General features: G+C 37.2%; 1 protein-coding gene across 1 annotated transcript in view; it reads right to left on the reverse strand.

Annotated features, from left to right (window-relative positions):
- Positions 1–7279: 7279 nt before the first annotated feature.
- Positions 7280–24996, reverse strand: part of LOC130647171 (uncharacterized) — a 103878-nt gene continuing 86161 nt past the window's right edge. The window contains exons 2-8 of the mRNA XM_057452934.1: positions 11843–11898; positions 10890–10994; positions 9332–9411; positions 9134–9208; positions 8714–8771; positions 8137–8259; positions 7280–7465 (exon numbers count right to left, since the gene is read on the reverse strand). Of these exons, the coding sequence (XP_057308917.1) occupies positions 7400–7465; positions 8137–8259; positions 8714–8771; positions 9134–9208; positions 9332–9411; positions 10890–10994; positions 11843–11851 (516 nt within the window). The 5' untranslated portion in view covers positions 11852–11898 and the 3' untranslated portion in view covers positions 7280–7399. The remainder of the gene's footprint in view (positions 7466–8136; positions 8260–8713; positions 8772–9133; positions 9209–9331; positions 9412–10889; positions 10995–11842; positions 11899–24996) is intronic.

Below are 24996 nucleotides of genomic sequence, written 5' to 3' on the forward strand. Positions count from 1 at the left end.
ATTGCCGGTACAGCATTAGCGTTGTACCAGGCCACCCCATGTGCGGACAAGATTTTGAGTGTTTTCACCCTCAAGGCAACCACGAGATCTCGTGTATGGTACCCTATAATGTACCGATTATCCTTACCTCCCTTAGCAGGTATGGGATCCGACACCGTCAGGTAGTCTACATTGATATCGTTGATGTCCGTGAAGGTAGCAGCAAATGAGTAGAATAATTTAGGTTTGACAAGCTCTTCCTCAAATCGTAGCATCTTGTTTATTGTATATTTCGAACGACTGCAGAGAATTGCATGTCATTGTGCATAGGCAGCCACCTCCGTTGTACGTGATATATTCATGGTAGCAGTACCAGCATAACATTTTACCGCTTACCACAGACCTACGTCCGCAGGTACATTTTATTTACAATTACAAGGACGATCATCTTCTAAGGCATTAAGCTGATCCCGTAGGTCTTGAATCCTCTGCTTATTATACTTCTCCCTCTCTGATTCTTGTAATGCCAGGGCCAACGCTATTAGCTGCAGGGAGATACCAATACCGGTCATGAAAGTCATGGCTACTGCACTTCCAAAGATATTAAATTTTCTCTGGCAGCTATCACACATTTACTATAGTATCCTACAACATGGTTGTAGGATAACGTTTCAAACCAACCCTAAAAATTCCTTTTGCGTCAAGTCGCCCCTGTCTGATGAGGCGCCTCCAGTCTGGGGAAGGCCTTCCTTTGTAGCGCCTTTTCAACAGCCCCAGCGATATTTCATACGCGCTGTCATACACCTTTCGCTCTTCCACATAAGCCAAGCAGCATGCATTTCCACAAAAGTAGCCCTCGTATATGTACTTGCCACCATCGCCCATATGGGCAGCCATGTTTTCTTTGACATGATAAAGCCAGATTTCGTCGTACTCACTTGTGGAGGATTGTATCTCATGGGGCACCTGACTTTGTCGCATAGTTCTACGGAGCACCAGTAGCAGAGTACCATTTTATATGTATTTCAACAAGGCCCGAAGATTTCACCTACATATTGGACACATGTCCCGCGTCTTGAACTGGTCCGGGATAAACCAGAATATGTTGGGTATGCTTTTCAACAGCTTTATTGCACATGTCCTGAAGGGCAATATCATTTTGGATATGTTTTATGATATCTTGCTTGCGCATCCCGCAAACACCCCCACATAAACCACGGGTTTTTGCGATCATACGTAATTGTTTAACATTATATGAATCCATTTCTTTATTGTATGGATTTTAACGTCGTCGGAAGATTTCATTTTGCTCAAAACTAACACAGTTATTTCCCTCTTTATTGCGCATGCGTTGTTTTTACAGGGAATTTCCCCTACTCGTTTTTGTATGATAGGGACTTACCCTTTGATATGCGTTGATTTTTAGTGAATTGTACTAGAAATTTTTGGACTCCTATTCTGCATATTTTCCATTCTTGTAAGGACACATTTGCGTTTTAATACAAGCTCACGAGCTTGTAACAAGTGAAGTAAGTTTTTTTTGATTTCTTATGCTTTTCTGAGTACGTATAAAACAAAAAACAAAAAAGTGATTTTTACTGGAGTTCCCCTTTAAATTTTTAAAATCGATTTGTCGCTTGGCCGAGAGCTGCCATAGTATACCACAATGCATTTCGACTACATTAACACGTGCGCAAGTGAAAACATTTTAAAAGGGGATAGAAACCAGCCCAGTAGTAAAGCACAACACGTGCGCACGGAGAAGCTAATTCAAAATATTAATTTGGGAAGCAAGAGGTAACAAAAAGAAGAAACAATCCAGGCAAATCTATTTTATGACAATGTATTGAAATGTGTAGTTTGGGTAAGCACCAGGTTGCTTGGTGAATAAAGGTTCAGATTCCCTCTTTTTCATTAGAACATGTAAGGATTCTTTCTTAACAGTGTATAACCCTTTTTTCAAAACACCGGTTTCTACTATATTATGAAAATTTATATGCTTCTTTTATTTAGAATGACTGATTTTAAAGCTTTCCGAAAAGCCGTTGCTGCATAGAGAACAAAACCAACCACGTCAGCGGGAAAGGACAAGTTTTGCAATAAAATTAAAGAAATTTTGGATAGGCAAGAAATTGTAGTGTAAAGACTACAAGTGACGTGCAAGGGAAGGAGCAAAAAGTATTTAAGGATGGGTCCGCAGGAATTAGCTATGACTACGAAAAAATTACGATTGAAAACATTAAAAAAGCATGTTTTTAATTTTTCCGCATAGCGCCAAAACACTCCATCACTTAACACTTTAAACATTATTTTTGTAAGATGCGATCTCCTGGTCATCAAACATGAAAACTGTCGAATTTGACATTGCTCAAATTGAGGAAGTCATGGATGCAATCAGTTCTTGATGTTGTGGAAGATGATTTCCTGACCATTGAAGAAAGAACAGTAGAAAGAAGCGAAGAAATTCAGCAAAGCTTACAAATGCGTTATAGAAAAACTACAGTTGTGAAATGTTTGTATTATGTGTTGTTATATGTAAAATACATTAACCGATACGTCATTTAGACGTATCGGTTAATGTATTATTCTTTTGTACAGACCTTTAATCCAAACCACGCCACTCTTGAAATAGCGTCTAAGTAAGGTAAGGGACTAAGCACGAGTTACGTCCGTGTCTAACAATACAGGAGCAATCTCAATTGAATAATTTACTAAGTAAACCAATTATGCTACCCAGGCGTTCAATACCCTGTGGATGGAGCGATTGATAAAAACCGTAAACTGTGCCGCACATTCAAGTGAAGTGCTTTAAGTACAGGTATGCAGAATGTCGTATATCGAGTGAAGCACACACAATATTATGGTGTTTCCAGTGTAATATATTTTTCAAAAAACAACTTTCCCACAGCTTTAGCCTAAATAAAAAAAAGTTTACGAACCGTTGTTACCGCGTCATAGCAAAAACAGTTGGCGAATCGTTATTATTTTTCGGAAAATTTTCCTGGTGAAAGTCAAAAAATAAATGTTACTTCGGCCTGAGCGCTTAGTACAGGTATACAATGTCGCACATCCATATAGGTCCAAATACTTTTATGCAAAAAAAAATTTATCACAACTTCGGTTAAATAGAAACACAAGAAACTGCCCGTCGTGACACTGGGCTAAGCGTCTAGTATAGGTATACCGTGTCGAAAATCTGTATAGGCATATTACCTTGTTCCAAAAAACTATATGCTAACTTTTGTTTAAATAAAAAGACAGTGTGCAGTTAAAACAATCATTCAGCAATTTTATTTTGTGGAAAAGTTTCGTAAAATTTAAAATTAAAATCACAGTTTACATACAACCTGTTTCTACCCTGTTAAAGCAAAAACAATTGTGCAACAATGTTTTATTTTGCAGGACAAGTCCCCGTGTATGTTGAAAAATTTATCGTGACACCAGGCTGGGCGCTTAGTACAGGTGAACTATCTTGCGTATCCGTATAGGCGTAATACGTTTTTCCAAAAAAACTTTATTGCAACTTCAGATTATAAAAAAAATACAGGAAAGAGCCTGCTGTTAGCCCATTCAGCTAAATCAATAACTCAGCAATTTTGATAAGTTTTCATGACAATAATAAAGATATAGCTACCTTACTGCATTTAGCACAAGAATTATAGATTAAGAATTTTGATGTAGCGAAAATGCACTTGACTACTTTCACTTTTAAAACCAGATATAAACATAGTCGTAAATTAAGAGCTAGCTGCATAGCAGCCACAAACCTAATCGTAAGAAGCTCTTATACCTAATTGGAAAAAAACCCTCAAAAGATTAGCAATAAATTAGGCTAGCTAGCTAGCTTGCCAGAGCTAACTTAGCCATGCTCCCTCAATATCTATGTTTGTAGCCAAGATCTTAAAAAAGCTTACGGGTAGAGGGCATAATTAAAATGGCGTTAGTCATATTTTACGGCTTTATATTTCGTTTTTGATTTCTGGACTGATGCTATTATTTATGGACTGATGCTATTATCAGAAGATGTTGTCGGTTGGAATGTTACTTTGACTTTCATAAAACTATAATAACTTGTTTTTAAAATAGACTATTGTTTTTGCAGCTAAGCACTACACAACAGTCACACCAAACATTGGCACCATCTTTACTAAGTTGAAACACACGAGCATAAATACAATCAATTAATACCGAACATTATAAAAAAATATGGCGGCTGCTTGAATTGCGTTATTGCGGCGTGCTCTGTTGTTTTCGTTATTTATTTGCTAAAAGATTTGTTTACAACATGTTTATTTAGCTATACTTCTACTTTAGAGAAAAATAATTTGAGTAAGTACAGTTCAAGTTTGGGTCGTAAATCAGTGAAGTACTGGAAATATAAACAGATTGTTGAAAAATATTGCGTCAAACTTTTTATAGTCTGTAAGAAATTGTGTAGATTGTTCAGAAAACGGTAAATAAAAATTTTTTAAGGAAAACCTAATCTATAAAATAATAACAAAAGTTGTGTCCGTCTATGCCAGGCAAAGTAAATATTATTTTGAAGTCACCAAAAAACGTCTCATATGTTAATCGTCAAATGCCACAACACAATAAACATGTATATACTTAACACCAATAGGTGAAATTTAAAGTAATAAAGCGATTACAATGCAATCATAGTTTTGAGGCCAAATAACTTGGAAACGAGGTGGTGATGTCAGTCATTTTTCACTGCGTTGGTAACTAGGGACAACCTGGGACCAAATTGGGTAAGATTCCCGAATCGGGATCCCTGAATCCGTTTCAGAATCGAAACGTTGATGACGTTATCAAATATCTTATGTATTATCTTGATCAGTGTTTCCAGATTTTTACAAAAAAGGCAACGGGTATACAATTTTTTTTGTTCTTTGGAAAATAACTTTGCTGACGTCAGCAAAATTTTAAAACCTATATATTTCATTAACCGTTTGTCAAAAGCGCATGATCCGAGACATTATCTTGATCAGAGTTTTACGCTATACATAAATGCAATAGGTAAGGAATTTTCTGGATAAAGTTTTGTGTACATTGGCTAGTTTTTACTGATGTCAGCAAAAGTTTTAAACACTGGTATTTCCTTAAGAGTTTGTGGAAAGCACATGATCATATAGTTTCTAAACAAATTTTTTTCTATATGGACGTGTCATTGCTAACCCGTAAATATACTTATACAACAGCCTAACCTGAAGACCAGAATATGTAGGACGGGCGAATTCGTAGATTTCAACAGGCTAAGCTTTAAATGCAAGTTTCAATAGATTTCTACTTTTTAACTTGATTTTTTAATGGTGTTTATATATTTTGGCTATGTGATGCGTGTGGATGGTGAAACTATAAATCACACGTCACCCCAAAACTCATCTTATGTCTGCCAGACTAGATTAAATACCGTGAGGACTTGGTATTCTATCTAATCTGATAGCCATGTGAATTTGAACATACCTTGCCAATGAAATAAAAAAAATTACAAGGAATTTAAATTTGTGTGTGCAGCGATTTGTAAGAATATAAAATAGCCGCATAAATATTTAGCCATTAGAAATTCACGCAATAAATCACTTTTTCTTATTTTTAGGTTCGACATTGACAACCAACACTTGACAGAGTATAAAAAGAAGAAACTCGACAGAGTATAAAAGCTAGATATTTAGACAATCAGATATTCAGACTTATTTGGTAAGCATATTGGTTGCTTATTGGTGAACTTACTGAATTTATTAGGCCATCTGCAAAACTATGTGTTTTTTTAAATAATACGACAGCGGTTTCTTTAGTTTTTAAAGGTTGTTTTTCTTGGTCACACGTCACCACTGCTATTGTGAACTCCGCGTGTAGAAACTGCCGCCGTATGGTTCTTTCACTTTTCGGTGATGTTGAAACTAATCCTGGGCCTTACTCTGTTTTAAAGTCGGTACAGGGATCTTTCCATCACGGGAATGTCAGGCTTGGAACTGTTATTGGCACACAATGTATGTGTTCCCTGTTTGCGATCGTTTGGTTGGTTATTAAAAAGTTTTTTTTTTTGGAACCCAAGTGATCTTGATCATATCCTCTACGAAGGAACAAAGTTGTACACAAGCCTAGGTTACACAAACCAGTACTTGAGTGCAAGTGACCTCCCAAATAGTTTGACTGTTGAAAAAAGGTCATACAAATACAAAGTTTAGAAAATATTTCTCATATTGTTACAGATAATAGCACTACTTTATGTACATAATTTCATCACATTCCGATAAAGGACAAGGAATGTTGGGCATTATAAGTGGCGTAAGTTTTGCTATAATTTTGGGTCACCCGCAAATTTATTTATTTGCTCCTCATAGCCGAAATAGTATCGGACAAATAACAGAATGTGGTACATCAGTCCTTTTAAAATTTGATATACGTGTCTCCTAGTCAAGGAAGGTGTCTCGAAACTCAATATTTTAAAATACTGACAACTGAACAGATAACCGATAACATTATGCTTTTCATTCGTAGAAAGAGATCAGAACAAAAAGTACCGTAAATCCGAGAGAGGCCGAGTAAAGCAAAGAGTCAACAAACACTTATAGAAAAACAGAACATGGCCAAGCTAAGCTAAAAGAGTGTATAGGCATGTATCAAAAGACAGGACAGGGGCAAGATAGACTAAGAGTCTATAAGCAAATATAAAAAAACGAAACAGGGCCAAGCGAGGCAAACAGAATCCATAACTGAGCAACAAACGCAAAAACTGCAAAAAACGACATGCAGCCAAGAAGGTGAAGCAACCAAACGTATGCCCGATTCTAATGCAAAAAAAAAACAATTTAAAAAATGCATTGAGAATGGACCATTTTATCTTTGTGTCATATGTAATCGTTCTTTGTATAAGCAGTCAATTAAATTGTTTCGCCAAGTCGAGTATACTGCCATTTCAGAAGAGCATTTTCGTTTCAGAATACAAAGTTTTGATGGCAAAGAATAATATGTACAACATGCCATTCAAAGCTAATGAAAGGAAAAATTCCTTCCCAAGCTGTATCTAAAAATCTTTAAATGTTTGATCTCCCAGAATCAATAAGCACATTACGCCGATTGGAAAAAATCGTTATATCCAAAAGAATTTTATTTAAACGAATCTCTTTAATACCTAAGGGCTAGTGTTTCAAAATAAAAGGGGCAATCCGTAATGTCTCAAAAAAGCTGATGAAATAAGCAATGTCTTGCCAAGTGGAATGTATAATAATGGTGTAGTGCAAGTTGCGTTAAATAAAAAACTCAATTTACAGGGAGTCGCTGAGAAGATAAATAGTTCACTTCTATTTTATCTATTGATTAATAATTAACTTTTTGCTTGAAAATACTTCCACGGTGAGCAATTTATACATTACGTTTCTACAATAAAAAATATATATTTACAACCTATTCAAAGTTAACATAAAATTCGTCCAGTTTCAATGTTCAGCTCATCTTCCATTAAAGCCTCGATTCGCATACGCTAAATAACATAAACGAAAATAGAATTAAAAAACAAGAAACGACAAAAACACCAAATATGACTATTTATATATTGATAGCAACATGATATTTTTTTTCGGAGGGGGGGGGGGGGGGGTGGGTGGGGGGAGGAATGCGGTCAGTGTAAGGGGAAGGTTCTGAAAGCTCTAATAACTAAGTGCTCTTACTTTTGCAATTTGAAGATTTATCCTTAAATCTAGTCAGGTCAGGGAAGGTAGAAACGCCATACTTCGCACCCAATCAGAAATGAAATCTCATTACAAAGACGCATCAATTTATTTAAAAATTATTGCTGACAGACATCACTTGAAGAACGATTTTTGGGTGCCATGTTGCACCGAATTTACATGCTCCCTGCCCTCTGTCCTGAACATGATTAAAAAAATCAGTTGGATCTTAAAAAAGGAAGTGGACAATCAAATGGTAACGCAAAGAAAATGCAATAAAACCAAACCCACCCAGAATGGCCTAATTAAAAGATAGCGTTTCAGGTTAAGTCAACTGTACAATTTTAAAGAATATACACGCTGGAGAGAAAAAAAAAATTGTTGATATTTCCATCAAGGAGAAGTAAGAAAAGAATTGCATGTAATATGACGTAACAGGCTGGAATTTTTTTGGGGTGTTATAAAGATGTGAAAAATCGCTGACCTGTTCCTTAATAACGACGTCTCGAAATTTGATTTTGTTTGGAATGGGCGGAAGCAGACTTTGAAGGCGAACAGCTTTGATAGCGGTTGGTTGAGTTGAGATAAGACGATTGATTTCGACAGCCTGCAAAAACAGAAAACAACAGCGAATAAGTTTTCTATCCAGAAACACTTTGTGGAAAATCACACAATGTTGAGTTCGTTCGAGTTTTTTCGCTCTTTTTTGAGTTCACTAACTGTGAAAGGAAAATAAACGAAAAATGGCTTTTCTTTTATACTTCTTTCCATGCGATTTATATTAAACGAAAAATATTTTAAATCGCGAAAATTAAACTGGGGGAAATTCTTCAGATTGTTCATTAACAAAAATTACTCCGGGCAAAACTTCCAGGTGGTTTCGACCTTACGAAAATTTCCCCCGCATTGTTGAGGGATGAGGATAATTACTTTCACCGATGCAAACACACTCTGTTATTCCAATCTATACATTTCTAACGAAGCACATAACCATTTAGGAAGTTAGGAATTAGTGGTATAAGTTTGCATGTTCGATAACAGAAATAAAATTATTGACATACCCTTTCGTTGTTATATTGCATTCGCAAACACTTCACTCGATTCCGCGCTTCAGAGGCCCTGAAAAATAAAAAATATTATAAACACCGGTAATATTTATGTCGCGATAGAAAAATCAGACAAAATGCGCGGCTTTACAAACAACTTGCAACAACTTGATTTACATGCATTTTAAATTGTTTTCCGCTCTGCGATTGTGTAATCTTATTGGAGAAAGGTCGAGAAATGTGGTAATTATACAGGAACAAGAATTGATGACACCACCCACCATTTAAAAGAGAAAACTACAGAAACATAGCCTAAGTCCTTTCAATATATGATCAACACATGATAATGATAATGACAACACATGACTTGAAAAGCTGTGTTATCTAGTCTGGCAATTAGAACTAGTTAGACAATCACATTACATTACACCATACCTTAACTGGCCGAGTATCTTTTCTTGCTTTAATCGTTCTTCATTCTCGACCTGTGCAATTTCACTTTCAACGTCCCTAAGAAAGTATCAAGCTAACTAAATATGTAGTTAACTTATTCAATTATGTATTTTAGACAGATGTCTTTCTGCGGAAAACACTGTTGTAAAATTTAGAATGTAAAAAATACAAAAGACTCACAGTGCTTTTTTTGTTTTATATGCATCTTGTAATCTTACTCTGCTCGCCTTTACACCACCAGGATTTGAACTAGCTTCATACTAAACAAAGAGCATACACACACAATAATGACAAACATTTTTTAAACATCAGTTATCACTTCGTTGTTGGAAACATTTTATCCGCATGGTGCACTCAATATACACAGTATACATAATTTGCCTGCTTACCAAAGACCACATATTACATGGGTTAATCAAGGGGAACTAAAACTGACCTAAAAGTGGTATTTCAAAGCATTTAAACTTATGGAAAGAATATGAAGTATTTAAAAGGTTGCAAGTTACTGCAAGATGTATGATAACTAGACAGGGCAGTAATGTTTCAAGGTTTGCAAGGCTTTATTGAATAATGATTATTAAGCTATTTCAGGTCACCTAGTCTTTTCCTGGTCACCTGGCAAACACTTTGGTAAATCAAGAAACACATTCCCTGACAGTGGCTTCCCTGATATTATTAATCAATAACATGACTGTATCTTTGGTAGAGCAGTTTTTTCTGTTAGGTGCGTTTCAAACAATAAGACCATCTATCTATCTATCTAAATTTACAAACTGACAGCACTGTTTCTTTTAAGAAATAAAAGATGTGATTACAACAGCTTTAACAATCCAACAGTGGTACGTCATTAGGACTACAAGCTTTATTTTGCTTACCAAATAACATTCTTAGCAACACCATTCTCAACTAGCATTTTGTAAAAAAATAAGGAGAGTTAACTAGTTTGCTTCTTTTCTAGTTATTACCGGTTATTAAACCTACAAGGATATATGGCAAAAGGTTGCTGATTTTAGTTTAATTTGGAACTTTGTTACTTCCCTTTTATTAGTAGATGGACTCAGGTTAAGACCACGTTTTTGCGGCGGCACAAATCTTTGGACCCAAGGCATATTAAGATTATATTAAAAAAACAAAATGTGTTAATAATTTAACATCCTAAAATAAAAATTAGCCATAGAAGATTAACAAGCAGCTTTTAAACTTATATTATAAATTGTTCTAAATTATTCTATCAATGAGACAATTAACAATCACAAAATTAACACAATGGAATTTAACAACTTATAAAAAAGAATTAAATTAACACGTTTTTTAGCTGAAATAACTTAAGGCGAATCAGGAAATATTTTTATCCTTATTATTAAGAATGGGTTCTTTGACAACAATTTTCTCTTGTTTTCTCAGAACGTTTACAATATCTGCTTCCCTTAAGCTCGCTTTCATCACGTTGGGTGAGTGAACCTTATCAGGACGATGCTAAATTTCTTTGCAATAATCAAACAAGGAGAACAAATCGTTCGAGAAAACTTTGTATTGCAATTTCTAGAAAATTATATCTTTAAACTTTACAGGTTTTAAATTAACAAGTAACTTTTAGAATGTCATAACTTACAGTTACGTTACACAAGAAAGGTCATATAATTAACGGAAATGTTGAAAATTCCTTTTGGAAGAGCTATTCAAAAAAACAGGTTTAGATTTAAAATTTATAAATTTTTGCATATATTATTCTACATACTGCTAGATATCTGCTTCTCTGTATTGGGGTTAATTTTTGAAGTTCTTTTTTTGAAAGTTGCTTCCAATTTCGAGCTTGAAACTTTTCATCTTCTATCTTCTTGGACTAAAAAAATATAAAGTTTTTTAATTACCCCCTTTCAAAGTTGGCATGACAAGGAAGTTCTATTTTGTTAAATCGTGAACTTGCTGGAGGTTTCAAATCAGTCATTCATCAAAACTATGTTTCAAGGAAAACTGCAAGAGCATCCTTAAAAACTGTAATATGGCAAATTAGAGAAATAACACCACACATTATGGAAAATGACAGTCAACTATAAAACTGTCTTAACGATGTACAATAGCAAAATTCGAAAAATTGGCGACTAATACTAATTAACAAAACTTAGTTCTAATGTATTTAAATAATGCATGAAAAAGTTCAACTTAAAAGCAAGAAGTATATATTTATATTTTTAGAAAAACAAGGGGGGGGGGCAGCTATGTTTTTATAAGAACAAGGAAATTTCGCTTCAGCCTTGGATGTTTCTACAAATTTAGCAAAATCGGAACAATGGAATTTGGTTAAAAATTCTGATTTGAAAGATATTTTATATGCTTGTTGCGTTGTTTTTTTTTTCAAGAAAAAAAAAGAAAAACAAAATTTCAGTCCTGTCATTGTTTTTTGTTTTTTATTATGCAATTCTCAACCCTGTGATTCTTATGAAATTGTTCTAATAAAATAATAGGCAGTAAACAAATAAAACATTACATATTTGTAAAATTACTATTTTGTCTTAGGGTTCACAGATAATAGCAAATACAAACTGCAAATTTGAACCTGTATACGATTGAAACACATTCATCCTTTACCATGAAAAAGTTGTGTTCACAAAATTGTTTACCAGAGGTACATTCTCTGAAAGAATGATCAGCAATACACAGCATGTGTATGAAAAAATCTACTATACTTACTTTTGACATTGTAACATTTCTTTAGGTTGTTGATGGAAAATTATTGTTTGAGATCTATATAAGAATGTGATGTAATAGAAAAAATAGAGAAGTGTATCAATGGGTTCAACTGGTAAAGGCGGCAAAGATAATTTTTTGATAGTCCCTTCCAGTAAAACCAGTAAATAATCATGAAATATAAGAACAAAAAAAAGATGTAACATAAATTACATAATTTAAAGTGTCTGGCAAAAGGCATATCTCTCCAAGCACACTTAGGTGTGCTGTATTGGTGCTATATCAAAAACATGCTTAAGTTATCCTCAATCACATGCCTCTTCTAATAAATATAAAAAATGGCCAAGCTTGCATTGACAGAAGTCAATATTCTCAAATAATGCCCAATATAAACAGTTAGTATATGGATTATTACGTTGGTTTACTCCAGAAAGAAAACTACAAATAAGTTGAATCGAATTCTATTCCAATCATTCACATTTTTTTCTTTTTCCACATGAAAAATGACATAGTAGAATATTTGAAAATAAAAAGAAAAATTATGACACATTTTTAGACACAAATGAAGAGAAAAACACACACCAGAAAAAGTTCAAATTATAGATGTTCTAAATAAATTTACCGAGTTCCAAATTTAGTGACTGGTGTCATCGGTCGCTGCCGTAAATTAGTGGTTATAGCTCTCGTACTCTGTGAAGGAGACAAGGGTTCAATTCCTCTTGACGGCAATTCAACATGAGCGAGTGAATGTTGCCCGTAGTTGTCTAGCAGAGCATGGGCCCTAATTGGGTCTGCATAGCTCAAAATGAGCATTAAATACTCTAGAACTCTCCAAAGCCATGGCCCCTCCTGGAAATAATAGACAGGGTACATCCCTCGATATTTGCTAGCCATGTAAAACATGCACATCTATCTGCCTGCCTGCCTGCCTGCCTACCTGCCTGTCTGCCTATCAGTCATAACTCTACAGCGTTTGGGATGAGGGTTGTTTGTTGGTGAAATAGCAACTAGCAAACGGATTTGAGTTTATGTTAAAAGTGCAATTTTAAATGTTTTCTCCTTAAAATAATGTTGTTACTGGATTCCAGTACTCCATCAACTCTTTGTTGCACATTCAATGGGATAACAGAAGATGGAAAGATACTCAGAGGACAGTGGCAGGCGAAAGAGGATGTTTCTGTGTTGCTACAAGCGGAAATCACATAAGACATATTTTTGGTGAGACATTGTTGCCATGTTGTAATGGTTTAAACTTTCAATGTTGTTATGACCACTGATTTGCTGAACATCAAGAAGTTAATGTTTCTGCTAGGTATAGCAATAGGTTAGTAATGGTAGTTTTTCTTGCACTGTATTTTCCATTTTGTGGTGTTAAAAATGTTCTTGCTTGCTTCCAATGCTGTTTTTTTCAAAAGACTTTTCATAATACCACATTCTGTCAACTTTAAAATCAATATGCCAAACTAGTAAAACTAATAAAATAAGTGTTGAATCTTCCTTGCAAATAGCAGGTGGGCAATGAGACATACAAGTTTTAAAAATCTTAAGGCGAATCTCCATGGGAAATTTTTACGACGATCGTCATAAATACTCAAATTTGATTGGTCGCCATTTTGGTCATGACGAAAAGTTGATTTGATCTTTCCTTCAGTGGCAAATGCTTTTTGGTTGAATAACCTTCTGTGTCCAAGTAGTCCTTGTGTCAAAGTGGTCTTCTTTCTGTAAACCAAACCGGGCATTCCTTTAAAACTGACATTCTTTCTTTACCTGTAGTCTCCATACTTCAATTGTCTTTCTTCATCTTTTGCGCAATGGGCAAATTGTTGCGTTATGCACCACCAAACAGTTTGCAAATGCAAATAATATCGACGGGATGGACTGCGCTTTTTGTTTTGTAATTGGGTGCGCAGCATTTAACTTATTTTATTTTCCAAGTTTTGTTAGTTCTTTTCTCCTTGAAGTTAATACCTTTTTGAACTTTGCAAATCATTATTATTATTGATATTATTATTATTATTACAATTGTACACCTTTACAAATGTTAAATGACAAGACGTCTTCACTTAAAACCCCTTGAAAAAAATTTCTAATCCCAGTGAAAGTGTATGGCTTATACAACATCCCTTTCTTTGTTGTGGCTTTAAAAAAGTGACACAGTACATATGTTGTACAGTTTGAGCTCAGATTGTTTGTAAAAAAAAATGTTGTGAAAATGTTGTGATCACTAACATTTTTGTACTTTGTTGCTTTTGCCTTTTGTTAGGCAATTTAACCATCACCCCAAAGTTCAATGTTATGTTCTTCATACTTTTTACATCTATTTTTTTCATTTTTGATGTTTTTTCTTTTCGCTTTACTCTGGTATCTGCATGGCAGGATAAAAGATAAGGGTGTGAAGCAAAATATCTTCAGTTTTCAAAGGTATTGTTAGGGCTTTAAATGAATTCAAATTAATCAGAAGCCATCAAACTGCACTCTATAGTTTAAAACCTCAAACAATGTTTATATGAGAGGAAATCTGCAGGGAAAGACCTCTCTTCACCAAATCTTAGTATCTTTTTTACTGCCAGAAGAGTCAAAGATCTTCCTGCTAAAAAGTAAAAAAATAACGTCACGCTGGAATTCACGCTTAACCTAAATAACAATTTCAAAAAAATGCAGGACATTTACAACACAGCTACAGCGCTTAAATGCGACTGCATTTAACAAAGTATTTACAAAACGAAACAAATGTCTTCTCAGGAGAGGACTGAGAGGACTCTGCTTCACTCCTAACTAAAACACCAACTAAAACAACCATCAGGAATGCGCTTTTTGTTTTTCCAATAAATACAGGTTGTTAAATCTGTATCAAAATTTAAATTTTCAGCTATATGTAGATATGTAAGAACCTGTACTTAGTTTTGCTTGGTTGGTAACGCGAACAAACTCTTTGCTCAACGCCAACCTCGTCCCAAGACTCGTTGATTTCACGGGTGCAGCGAAACTACAATATTTTGGACAAAAATATTGAGAAAAAGGCAGTTTTTTCGTCCCAAATATGAACAAAAGTGTCAAACAGTAAACGCTCTGCAGCTAGCAGGCGGTTAATTCGCTACTTTTGCACACACGTTTGCCATGCAGACAGCGCTGAAAAGTTGGTAGTCACATTCTCTACCCCGCCCTGCAAACCGAAATAATCCACGTCAAGGCCCACGAAGACTCCAAAATTCGTGAAAAAAAATAGCCATTCTGACGTCAGCAACAATTAGCACATGTTAAGAAGTTGGACTTTAAGTCCACTCTGAAAATTGATAAATGAACCTGGACAAGTTTAAAATGTGTTAATCTAATATAGAAAAAGACTACGTACGCAATTACTTGTTTTGGAGATTGTAGAACCAATTTCTTTTCTTAGCTGGTTTCCTTAAACAACTGTCAATCGTGCAACAAATGTAGGACGGTAGTGCCGTTTTATTATCTCAACTTTTTTCCTTAGGAGATTTTGCCTTTTAGGTTAATAACTACGGTGACCCACAAGTGTCACGTTGCAAGCAAAATGTTCATGGCGAAAGCAAAATGTTCATGGCGAAAGCAAGAAGCTCACGGCGCAAACAAGAAGCTCACGGCCAAGCAAAATTTTCACGGCGCAAACAAGAAACCCACGGCGCAAAGCGAGAAGCTCCCACGGCGCAAACTTTGTCTCTGTTCACGGGGTTTTGGGCCATGCTGCTTTTTAGATCAAAATGGCACCGTTTTTTTCGCGAAATGCTGTAACTTTATTAAACAAACAAAATGTTTGTTTGATTTAAGTTTAGTCAAACTTATTAATGATATAGATTATTCCATAGTAAATACATTGCTTGGCTTGGAAATTGTAAAAGGTTTGTTATGTAGCTAGCTAGCTAATACACTTAATTAGCTGGGCACATAATGTGTTACATCTAGAGCTAGCTAGCTATATACATGTAGTAGCTGCTAACCGCTAGCCTTCACAACACTCTTCATTTATTATAATCAGTAATCCTTGACTGATTATTTTAAAGCCTACAGGCTGTGGCATGGAAATAATCCTGGATTTCTGACTTTAACAGTCAGGGAAAACCTGTAATGGAGGTCAGTCATTCTACAAAACATATAGCTAGATACACATAATGTTTTGCTATTTTTTTAATTAAACCCGATATCAGGGTAATCAAATAAATGAATGGATGAAAAATCATTATTTATCTTTAGAAAAAATGTTATCAGAAATACCCTGATTCATATGCAATAAGGCCGTCATCAAAAGTATGTTGTGTTCGCGTCCTCCGACCGACTCACTTTTGGTAATAAAACCCCTAGTCGGTAAGTCGGAAAAAGACCGGGAAAAAATTTCGCGAAATATTTTTCAAAAAGAAAATTTTGTTTGCCAGAACTAATTTATGCAAAATTGACAAAAACTCGCGAAAATTAATATCGGTAAAAATTAATTCCTTTAGGGCACTCCTGCGGTTACTGACAGTTTACAGGGCGGCGAAAAATGGTCTACAAACGATGTCGAGTGGCGCTATATTGTCTTGGCCCCAGGAACGAATTTGCTTGCCCCGATCTGAAAATCCCGGGGAAAAATACGCCCGACCGCCCGACCGCCCGACCGCCCGACCGACTCATTTTTGCGGGGTCTTCAGGACGCGAACACAACATATTTTTAATGGTGACCTAATGCAAAAATTCATCCTAGCAGTATATCTATGCAGCTGGAAGAATTTCTTACACTGTTCAACTACAAGAGAGAATGCGAAACAGAATCTAATAGATGGAGAGCTACAGATGACACGATATGTGAATTGGAATTTCTTAATGACATATCATCCGGTGCAGTTTTCGATCGATTTGATGTAGCATTAAAATTGCGTGATGTGTTCTTTTTTTATCAGGTTATGATACTATTCCTCCACACGGTATGCCAAAAAAGATAGATGTTTATTTTACAGAAGAAAAGCAGTTGCCACAAGTTTCAACTTGTGGCTTAACTGTGACTGCTTTAACAAGTCCAGGTTTTGAAGTAGCTACTGCAATGAGTTTTGGTTGTGGATTTGGTGCAATTTGATTGCAATATGTATACTCTTTTGTTATTTTAGGATTAGATTTTTAGTGGTTTCATTCTTTTAATTTGCATATCATTAGAGATAGGAAAATGTTCGTTCTGGCGCAGCGCACGCACATCAAGGGAAATTCCTTAATTGTACTGCTAGTAACCAACACAAAATAATATTAAATGATATATACATTAAATACTAACACATAATCATATGAAATGATATATACATTAAATACTAACACATATATATATGTATATATGACGTCATGCACAATAGCGTATACATTATATGAGTAAAGGGAAATTCCATTACTCAAACTATGACCGCGCCAGAAAAATTGTTGATTGAGATTAAAAATATATATAATAAATGGAGAGAACCATCAAAGAATTGAGAGCAATCGCTAAAGCGCGAGGCCTACATGGATACTATAGGCTACGTAAAGCTGACTTAGTTGCTTTATTAAAAACGCAGCCTACCCCTTTCACATCAGACGTGATGGATATTTTTGAACAACAAGAGATGGCTAGATCCCGTCCTATTAAGAAGAACATCGAACCTTACGTTCCCACAGGAAATGAACGAGTTTGAACGCCAAGAGCTGAAGAGAACTCGTCCAGTAATCAAGAGTAAGCTATGGGAGTGGTCAGAGTGGCTCCTTGAGCATGTACCGGAGAGTATCAAGAAACCAGTGCGGGAAACATTTAAACCGATAAAAACTCGAATACTCTCTTTATATAATGGTGCCAAGAAGACCCTGATAGGTGAAGTTGAGGAGGAGGTAAAGGAGGATCATGCAAAGGATGATCAAAAGGAGCATAATTTTACGCCTCAGGAACATAAGCATGCTCTTCACAAAACATTCAGGAGTTACCGCATAACTGGCATCGATGGAACAGATATTAATGGATACCTGGGCATCGTTCAATCAAACGTGAAAACACTCATCAAAAACCAAGTGGGAGAAATGGGATCTGTGAAGGTGCAACCTTCCCTTTGGATCCTTTGGAAAAAGCCAGTGGATGGTACCCCAGAGTTCATTGAGGTGGACAAGGTCTTTCATAGCAACATGACATCTGTATTCCAAGGTACCATCATAGATGAAATTATGGATACGATGTTTACTCAAATCAGAACGCATGTTGAGAATCTCGCGTTGCCTAAGAGCGGCTTTAGTATTGGTCGCATCCAGCATCTTGATATGGACTTTCACAAGCTGAAGCTAACTCGAGGCTCCTCATACATTCAAACACCCAGATGGATCGGTATGAAAAAGGCCATTATCAACCCGAATAACAACGATGAAGAATGCTTCCGATGGGCTATAGTAGCCGCCTTGCATCATGAGGATATAGCGAAATATCCTCAAAGAATCAGCAAGCTGCGACCTTATATAGATCGATACAACTGGCAGGGTATTGAGTTTCCTACTAGTATTAAGGATATTACCAAGTTCGAGCGGAATAATCCCGACATTGCCGTGAACGTCTTGTATGCAACAGGTAGGAGCTTTAATATCTTGCGGCGATCAACATTTAATGAAAGAGAGAAGCAGGCTAATCTGCTACTACTCACCGATGATATGAGGAACCATTACGTAACCATCAAAAATATTTTGAGATTATTGGGTAGCGAGATATCTAAGAATACTAGGAAAATGCATTTTTGTATGAGTTGCCTGCAGGGATTTCAGACAGTATAATCCAGAGACAATCATTATACCTACTGCAAAGATAATGAAGCAGTAAAAATCACGATGCCCAGCGAAAAGGAAAAATGGTTATATTACCAAGATAGCCAATGCCAATTTATGGTTCCATTTGTAATTTATTGTGATTTTGAGAGTTTGTTAATACCTATGAAAGAGAATGCTCGGGATACGAAAAATAAGGCGCTGAATAAGCATGTACCATGCGGGTGCGCCACATACAGTACCTTTGCTTATGGAGAGGTACCAAGCCCACTTTATAAGTGCAGGGGTGAGGGATGCGTTGAATTATTCGTTCAACACCTGGAAGACAAGGTGAAGCGGTTGTATTCATTATTTCCCCAGAAGCCCATGACGGAATTAACTGAGATGCAGAAGATTATATATGATGATGCGGAGAAATGCCATATATGCATGAAGCCGTTCAACGATGATCGGAAGAATCGCAAAGTGAAGGATCATTGTCACTACACGGGCTTATATCGAGAAGCGGCTCACAACACCTGCAATTCAAAATATAAGATACCAAGCCATGTACCTGTCATATTCCACAACTCATCAGGGTACGACGCTCACTTATTCATACGTAAGCTTGGTGAAAAATATGATACTCAGGATATTGGCTGTATTGCAGAAACCACCGAGAAATATATCTCATTCAATGTAAAAATCAAGATCCCAATCGCAGTTATGGGGTATGGAGATGGTGAATATTACAAGAAGATCGAGCTGTGGTTCATCGATTCTTATCGATTCATGGCATCCTTTAAGCTCATGCGATGGAAGGGAGTCTACCCATACGAATACATGACAGATTGGCGAAAATTCAAAGAAACAACGCTACCATCCAAAGAGCATTTCACAGTACCCTAAACATGAATTCTATCAGCGACGATGAGTATAAACATGCCCAAAATGTATGGAAAGCTATCACCCCAAAGGGCCCAGAGACTACAATGGGTGACTACCACGATGCGTATTTAGTCTCTGATGTATTATTATTGGCAGATATTTCTCAAAATTTTCGCATTACTAGCCATGCTAATTATGGGCTTGATCCCGCCTATAATTATTCAGCCCCAGGGCTCGCATGGAAATCTGCGCTCAAGTACACAGGTGTAAAGCTTGAGCTGATTCAGATATGCTGCTGATGTTTGAACGAGGTATTAGAGGTGGGATCACCCAATCTGTTTACAGGTATGCCAGGGCCAACAACAAATACATGGCCGAGCAGTATAATCCTAATGAAGAATCATCATACCTTCAGTACCTGGATGCTAATAACCTCTATGGATATGCAATGCAACAGCCTCTTCCAACCCATGGCTTTAGGTGGGTATCGAATGTTGATGTAATCGATGAAAAGAAGCTGGTATCTGATAATAAGCATGGGTACCTCCTGGAGGTCGACGTTGACTACCCGAAGGAGCTCCACGACAAGCATAATGATCTACCGTTTCTACCAGAGCGCAAGTTTGTACATAGAGTAGAGAAGCTCATACCAAATCTCGAACATAAGAAGAAATATGTGGTACATATTGTAGCACTTCATCAAGCCTTGAAACATGGATTGGTATTAACTAAGGTGCATTGCGCAATTTAATTTCAACATAGTGCCTGGCTTGCGCCATACATAAATCATAACACAAAACTGAGAACTGCCGCCAAAAATAAGTTTGAAAAAGACTTCTTTAAATTGATGAACAACAGCGTATTAGGGAAGACGATGGAGAATATCCAGAACAACCGCAACATCAAGCTAGTCACAAACGAACCTGCATATACCAAATTAATCATGTGCCCAAACTTTAAAAGCGACACATGCTTCGGTAAGAATCTTATGAGTATTAAGATGGGTAAGATTGGTATCAAAATGAATAAGCCGATCTATGTAGGTCAGGCTATCCTCGACAAATCCAAGATGTTAATGTATGAATTTCATTACGATAACATACAACCCAAGTATGGCAGTAAACAGCGGATATGTTACACAGACACGGATAGCTTCATTTACCACATACGAACGGAGGACTTCTACCGCGATATTGCTGACGATGTCGAGACGAGGTTTGATACCTCAGGATATTCCAAAGACGACAACAGACCCCTGCCCATCAGTCTGAATAAAAAAGTGGTGGGCTTGATGAAGGACGAGCTCGGTGGTAAAGTTATGACGCATTTCATCACATTAAGGCCCAAAGCCTACGCCTATAAAGCCCTAAGGCAAAATGGTGGTGATCGTAAGGCCAAGGGCGTGAAGAGAGCCGTGACAAAAAAAGTATCACCTTCGAAGATTATGAACTATGTCTGAAGGAAGGTATTGACATAAACAAAACCTCGAGGTGTATTCAGAACAAAGGCCATAATTTATACACGCAAGAAGTCACAAATAGAGCTGATGATAAAAGTGTTGTACAATTAGATCAGATCACCACGCTGGCGAGGGGACATTACCGGTTGAAGAAATAAAAATGGAGGCATTACTATTAATCGCAGTGCTACCTTATGTCTTGATTATTATCGGTTATTTGAAATATAGATGTTTAATAAATATGGCTCACAACTTAGCAGAAATATTTGACGATGTTGTCGATACACCATCAGAGGCCGATGATCAAAAATTAGACAAACGTCAAGCTCTCAAGGATTTTCGTAAGTCAAAGCCACACTTACTACCTAAAAAGTGTAGCAAAGGTTTCCTGGACAAAGCATCACCCGAGGTTATCGATAAAATACACGCCGAGGTAGTTGAACGCGACCTCCAGGAAAAGGGGCAGAAGACTACCTTGGCTCTCAGTCATAGGCAATATTGTACCGCTTGAAAATCCCGAGGCTCTTTGTCATGATTTAGAAAACGACCCCGTTATTAGGGAGAACATGGCTGACTTGGGTATTCTCGTTTATACAGCCTTTGGTAAGTTCCTCGCGCCTGCCCATGGCATACAACAAACATGCTTGATATTATATTACAACCCCATACAGCGATATTTACCGGGCCTAAGTCGTACGGTAAAACTCAAGTATTTCTGGACCTGCTTGAGCATAAGTACAGGGGACAATTCCACAATATCGTTATACTCTGCCCCACCATACGTTACAATAGGACTTACCTTGATAGACCATCGCTTTGTAAAGATCCTTATGTATTTCTTATTGATCCAGATGATAATTTGTTCGATTGGATAAGCAAATTTTCAAACCTCCTGGTAGGCGAAGAAACATTATTTATTATCGATGACATGATCGCTGACGAAAGTCTGGATAAACGCAGGCAACCATTACTTGAGCTCGCGATCAGTGGTCGACATAGGGGGCATAGTCTCTGTCTCCTAACCCAGAGTTATACTGCGATCCCAAAGAACCTCCGCAGGCAAAAAAAGCAGCTGTTTATGTGGTACCCTAGTGAACGATCTGATATGACGCTGATCGATGAAGAGACCAACCTGATAGACGACTGGGATATGATCAAAAATCAACTCAAAAATCCAAGCACGCGTGTTTGTTTATTCGTCTCGAGCACCCCAGGGCATGGAGTATATTAGAATAAATGGCATACATTAGAATATTCGAAAATCAGTTTTGAAAGCTTGTCATGAAGAGCTCGATCGCATCCCTCATTTAGAACGGAGTATAGAGGCTCTTGATGAAGAGCTAAGGGATGCACTGTAGAGGGTAAGGTATCAGAGGAACACCATGTACTTTTTCGGATTCATGTCTGTCCTAATGATCACCCTGGTTGGAGCCATTATTTAAAATAAAATTTCCTCACTTGTTGAATTTAATAATATCCAGCTACATATCGTAACTATCAACGGCCGCCCTTAGATTCGGGCTAAGGAAGTAGTCCAGGCATTAGAATATAGAAAGGACACCTCCGATACCATCCGCAACCATTGTAGCCTGGAAAATTACGCTCACAAGTATCAATTGAGCAAGTCACCCGTAGCGGGGGACTTGATAAAATGGCCCTCGAACTCGAGAAAAGACGATATCTACATCAATGAGGAGGGTATGTACGAGTTGGTGTTTGGAAGCCAGCAGCCTAAAAGGTTCAGAAAATATTGCTGCAATACAATGTTCCCAAAAATCCGTGAGCAACTACACCGTCAAGCTATAGAAGAGAGAGATATTGCCCTCGCAATACTCAGCGATGACCTTCAGGATAGGGATGTAATTATAGTTAATCTTGAGGAGGATCTCCAGGAGAAAGATCGGGAGATTATGGTGCTAGAACAGAGATACGTACCCTGGTTATTCATATGATAATGTACTTTGCGTGATTGACAAGAATGATCCTAATGAATGTGGAAAGAAAGGTAAACATCGCCACTACATGATACGCTGCCAACGCAGAGTGCTTAGCACAAGGATTAGCACGTTAAGATCAATGTATTCTGAAATGACTCTGAGAGAACCTGCATGCGAAGACCCTAACGCTGTGCATGCCTGGTGCCGGTTTAGGGACGACACCCTGGGTGCTGCTAACTCTTATAAAAACCATTTCAGTTTACTTGACGTTGATACGCGGGAGCTGTTCGAAGGAATGTTTGACATCGATATGGTGTAAGCAGCAGTACCTAGCGGAAGCGTTGCCTTTGTGACTCCTGTGACTCACAAAGACGAGAAATTTTCACCAATTTCTAACGTGCTCGGAAGGTAGTTCAATATCCTCTGGAATCAACATTAATTCTTCCGCCCCATACTTTGATCAGGTCCATCTGTCAAATAATATGAGAGGCGTGTACCGGTTACGATAAGATCCAGTCTGTACGTTTTCTTGCTCCACCAAGCATCAGTCGCGCGTCTTTTTTGATCACCATGGTCTTCTCCGGGTTGTAGCAGATACAAGTATAGGCCGTCGTCGGGTAGAGGCTTTTCATCGGGATATTCCTCGCTTTTTGCAAGCGGTACTTCATCAAGCTTGATCGCTTTCGAAGGTTTCATGTCAATCATAGCCGTCTTACTATTATTCAAACTCTTGACGATGGTGTACAAGTGTTTAAGTCATGTGGTACTAGTTTCGTCAGTTAGTAGCTCTTGTGCATCTTGAGGTTTGAACAATTTCTCGGCAAGCACCTTGTTGTAGGACTCCACGAAAGCCGTGAATGTATGATGGTATTTGGTAGTTGCCCGCTTTATCTTGACACTTTTGGCTTCTAACAGCTTTGTCACGTCTGATTTGAATTCAGAGCTATTATCACATTGAAAAGTCTGAGGATATCGGAGGGGTCCGGCTTTGTAAATGTCCTGGATCATATCAGCGACCACACTGGGTTTCTTAGTTCTGAGGGGCCTAGCTACCTTATATCCTGAGGCAACATCGATACCTGTAAGGATGTATTTATAGGTGTTGCCATACACATTATCATGAGGCATAGAGTAAGTCAAACTGGTGCGTTTGATTCGGCTTTGTAACTATGAAATGGGGATAATCTATTCTTTTTGGGTCTTCGATGTGCCTAATCCATAGGAGTTGACGACTAAGCCAATATATAACTCTCTTTTTGGAAAGACCAGAGTTTTCAGCGAGTAGTTTGATCGCTTTTCTTCCGATCCAAAGATGTTCTGGAGAATAGTAGATGTTGCTTAATTTTTTCGCTTCTTCTGGAGTAACAATATGCTTTGACATTTATTTTACATATCAAAAACGATTACATATATTTGTACGCTACGAACCCCAAAAGGGCTAAGGAGCCAAGAATGAACGTGAGTTCACCGTCTTTTTGCTGCTTTGAAGGTGTATAAAAATCAGATAGCTTCGGTGCTTGTTCAATCGTGGCAATGAAATACTCCCGCATACCTTGGTTTAATTCCTTGAGAGATTGTCCAGCTCGCCTTTGTTCTTCACGTCGTGTATTATATTCGTCGATCTTCGCTTGTCTATCCCTTACCCACTGAGCTTGGGCAGCCTGTAATTTCTCAACCGCAATATCGTGTCTTCGTCGCTCTTCATCGTTATGACCTAGCTTACTGAACAAATAGTTACTACCGCTGAACGCGAGAGCGTTGATTAGTGCACCTCCTGCCATAATCGCTAAGGTTGCCATGTTTATTTTGTAGATCCAAGACCTACAAAAACAAATTTTGATGCTCTTAATATTCTATTGAATGAAACCTACCGTCGAGGATATTAACCTGGCCTTCCATCAACAAGTACACGTAACACCGTATATCACCGGTACCGTCGGCCTTCTTGGTCATATGGAGTGTGATACCATCGCTAAGCCTTTGCAGAGGTCTACCACTACCATGCAGAGAATGATCAGGTATTGATCTGAAATCAATGAACAAAGCGTACCTTTCAGTGAAAAATTGACCTATCGTGACTTCACTATCATGGCATCCGAACAGTTCAACAATTTGCTCTAGGTGATCCCTCTGGACCA

Source organism: Hydractinia symbiolongicarpus, chromosome 6, assembly GCF_029227915.1.
Source record: "Hydractinia symbiolongicarpus strain clone_291-10 chromosome 6, HSymV2.1, whole genome shotgun sequence".
Classification (NCBI taxonomy): Eukaryota; Metazoa; Cnidaria; class Hydrozoa; order Anthoathecata; family Hydractiniidae; genus Hydractinia; species Hydractinia symbiolongicarpus.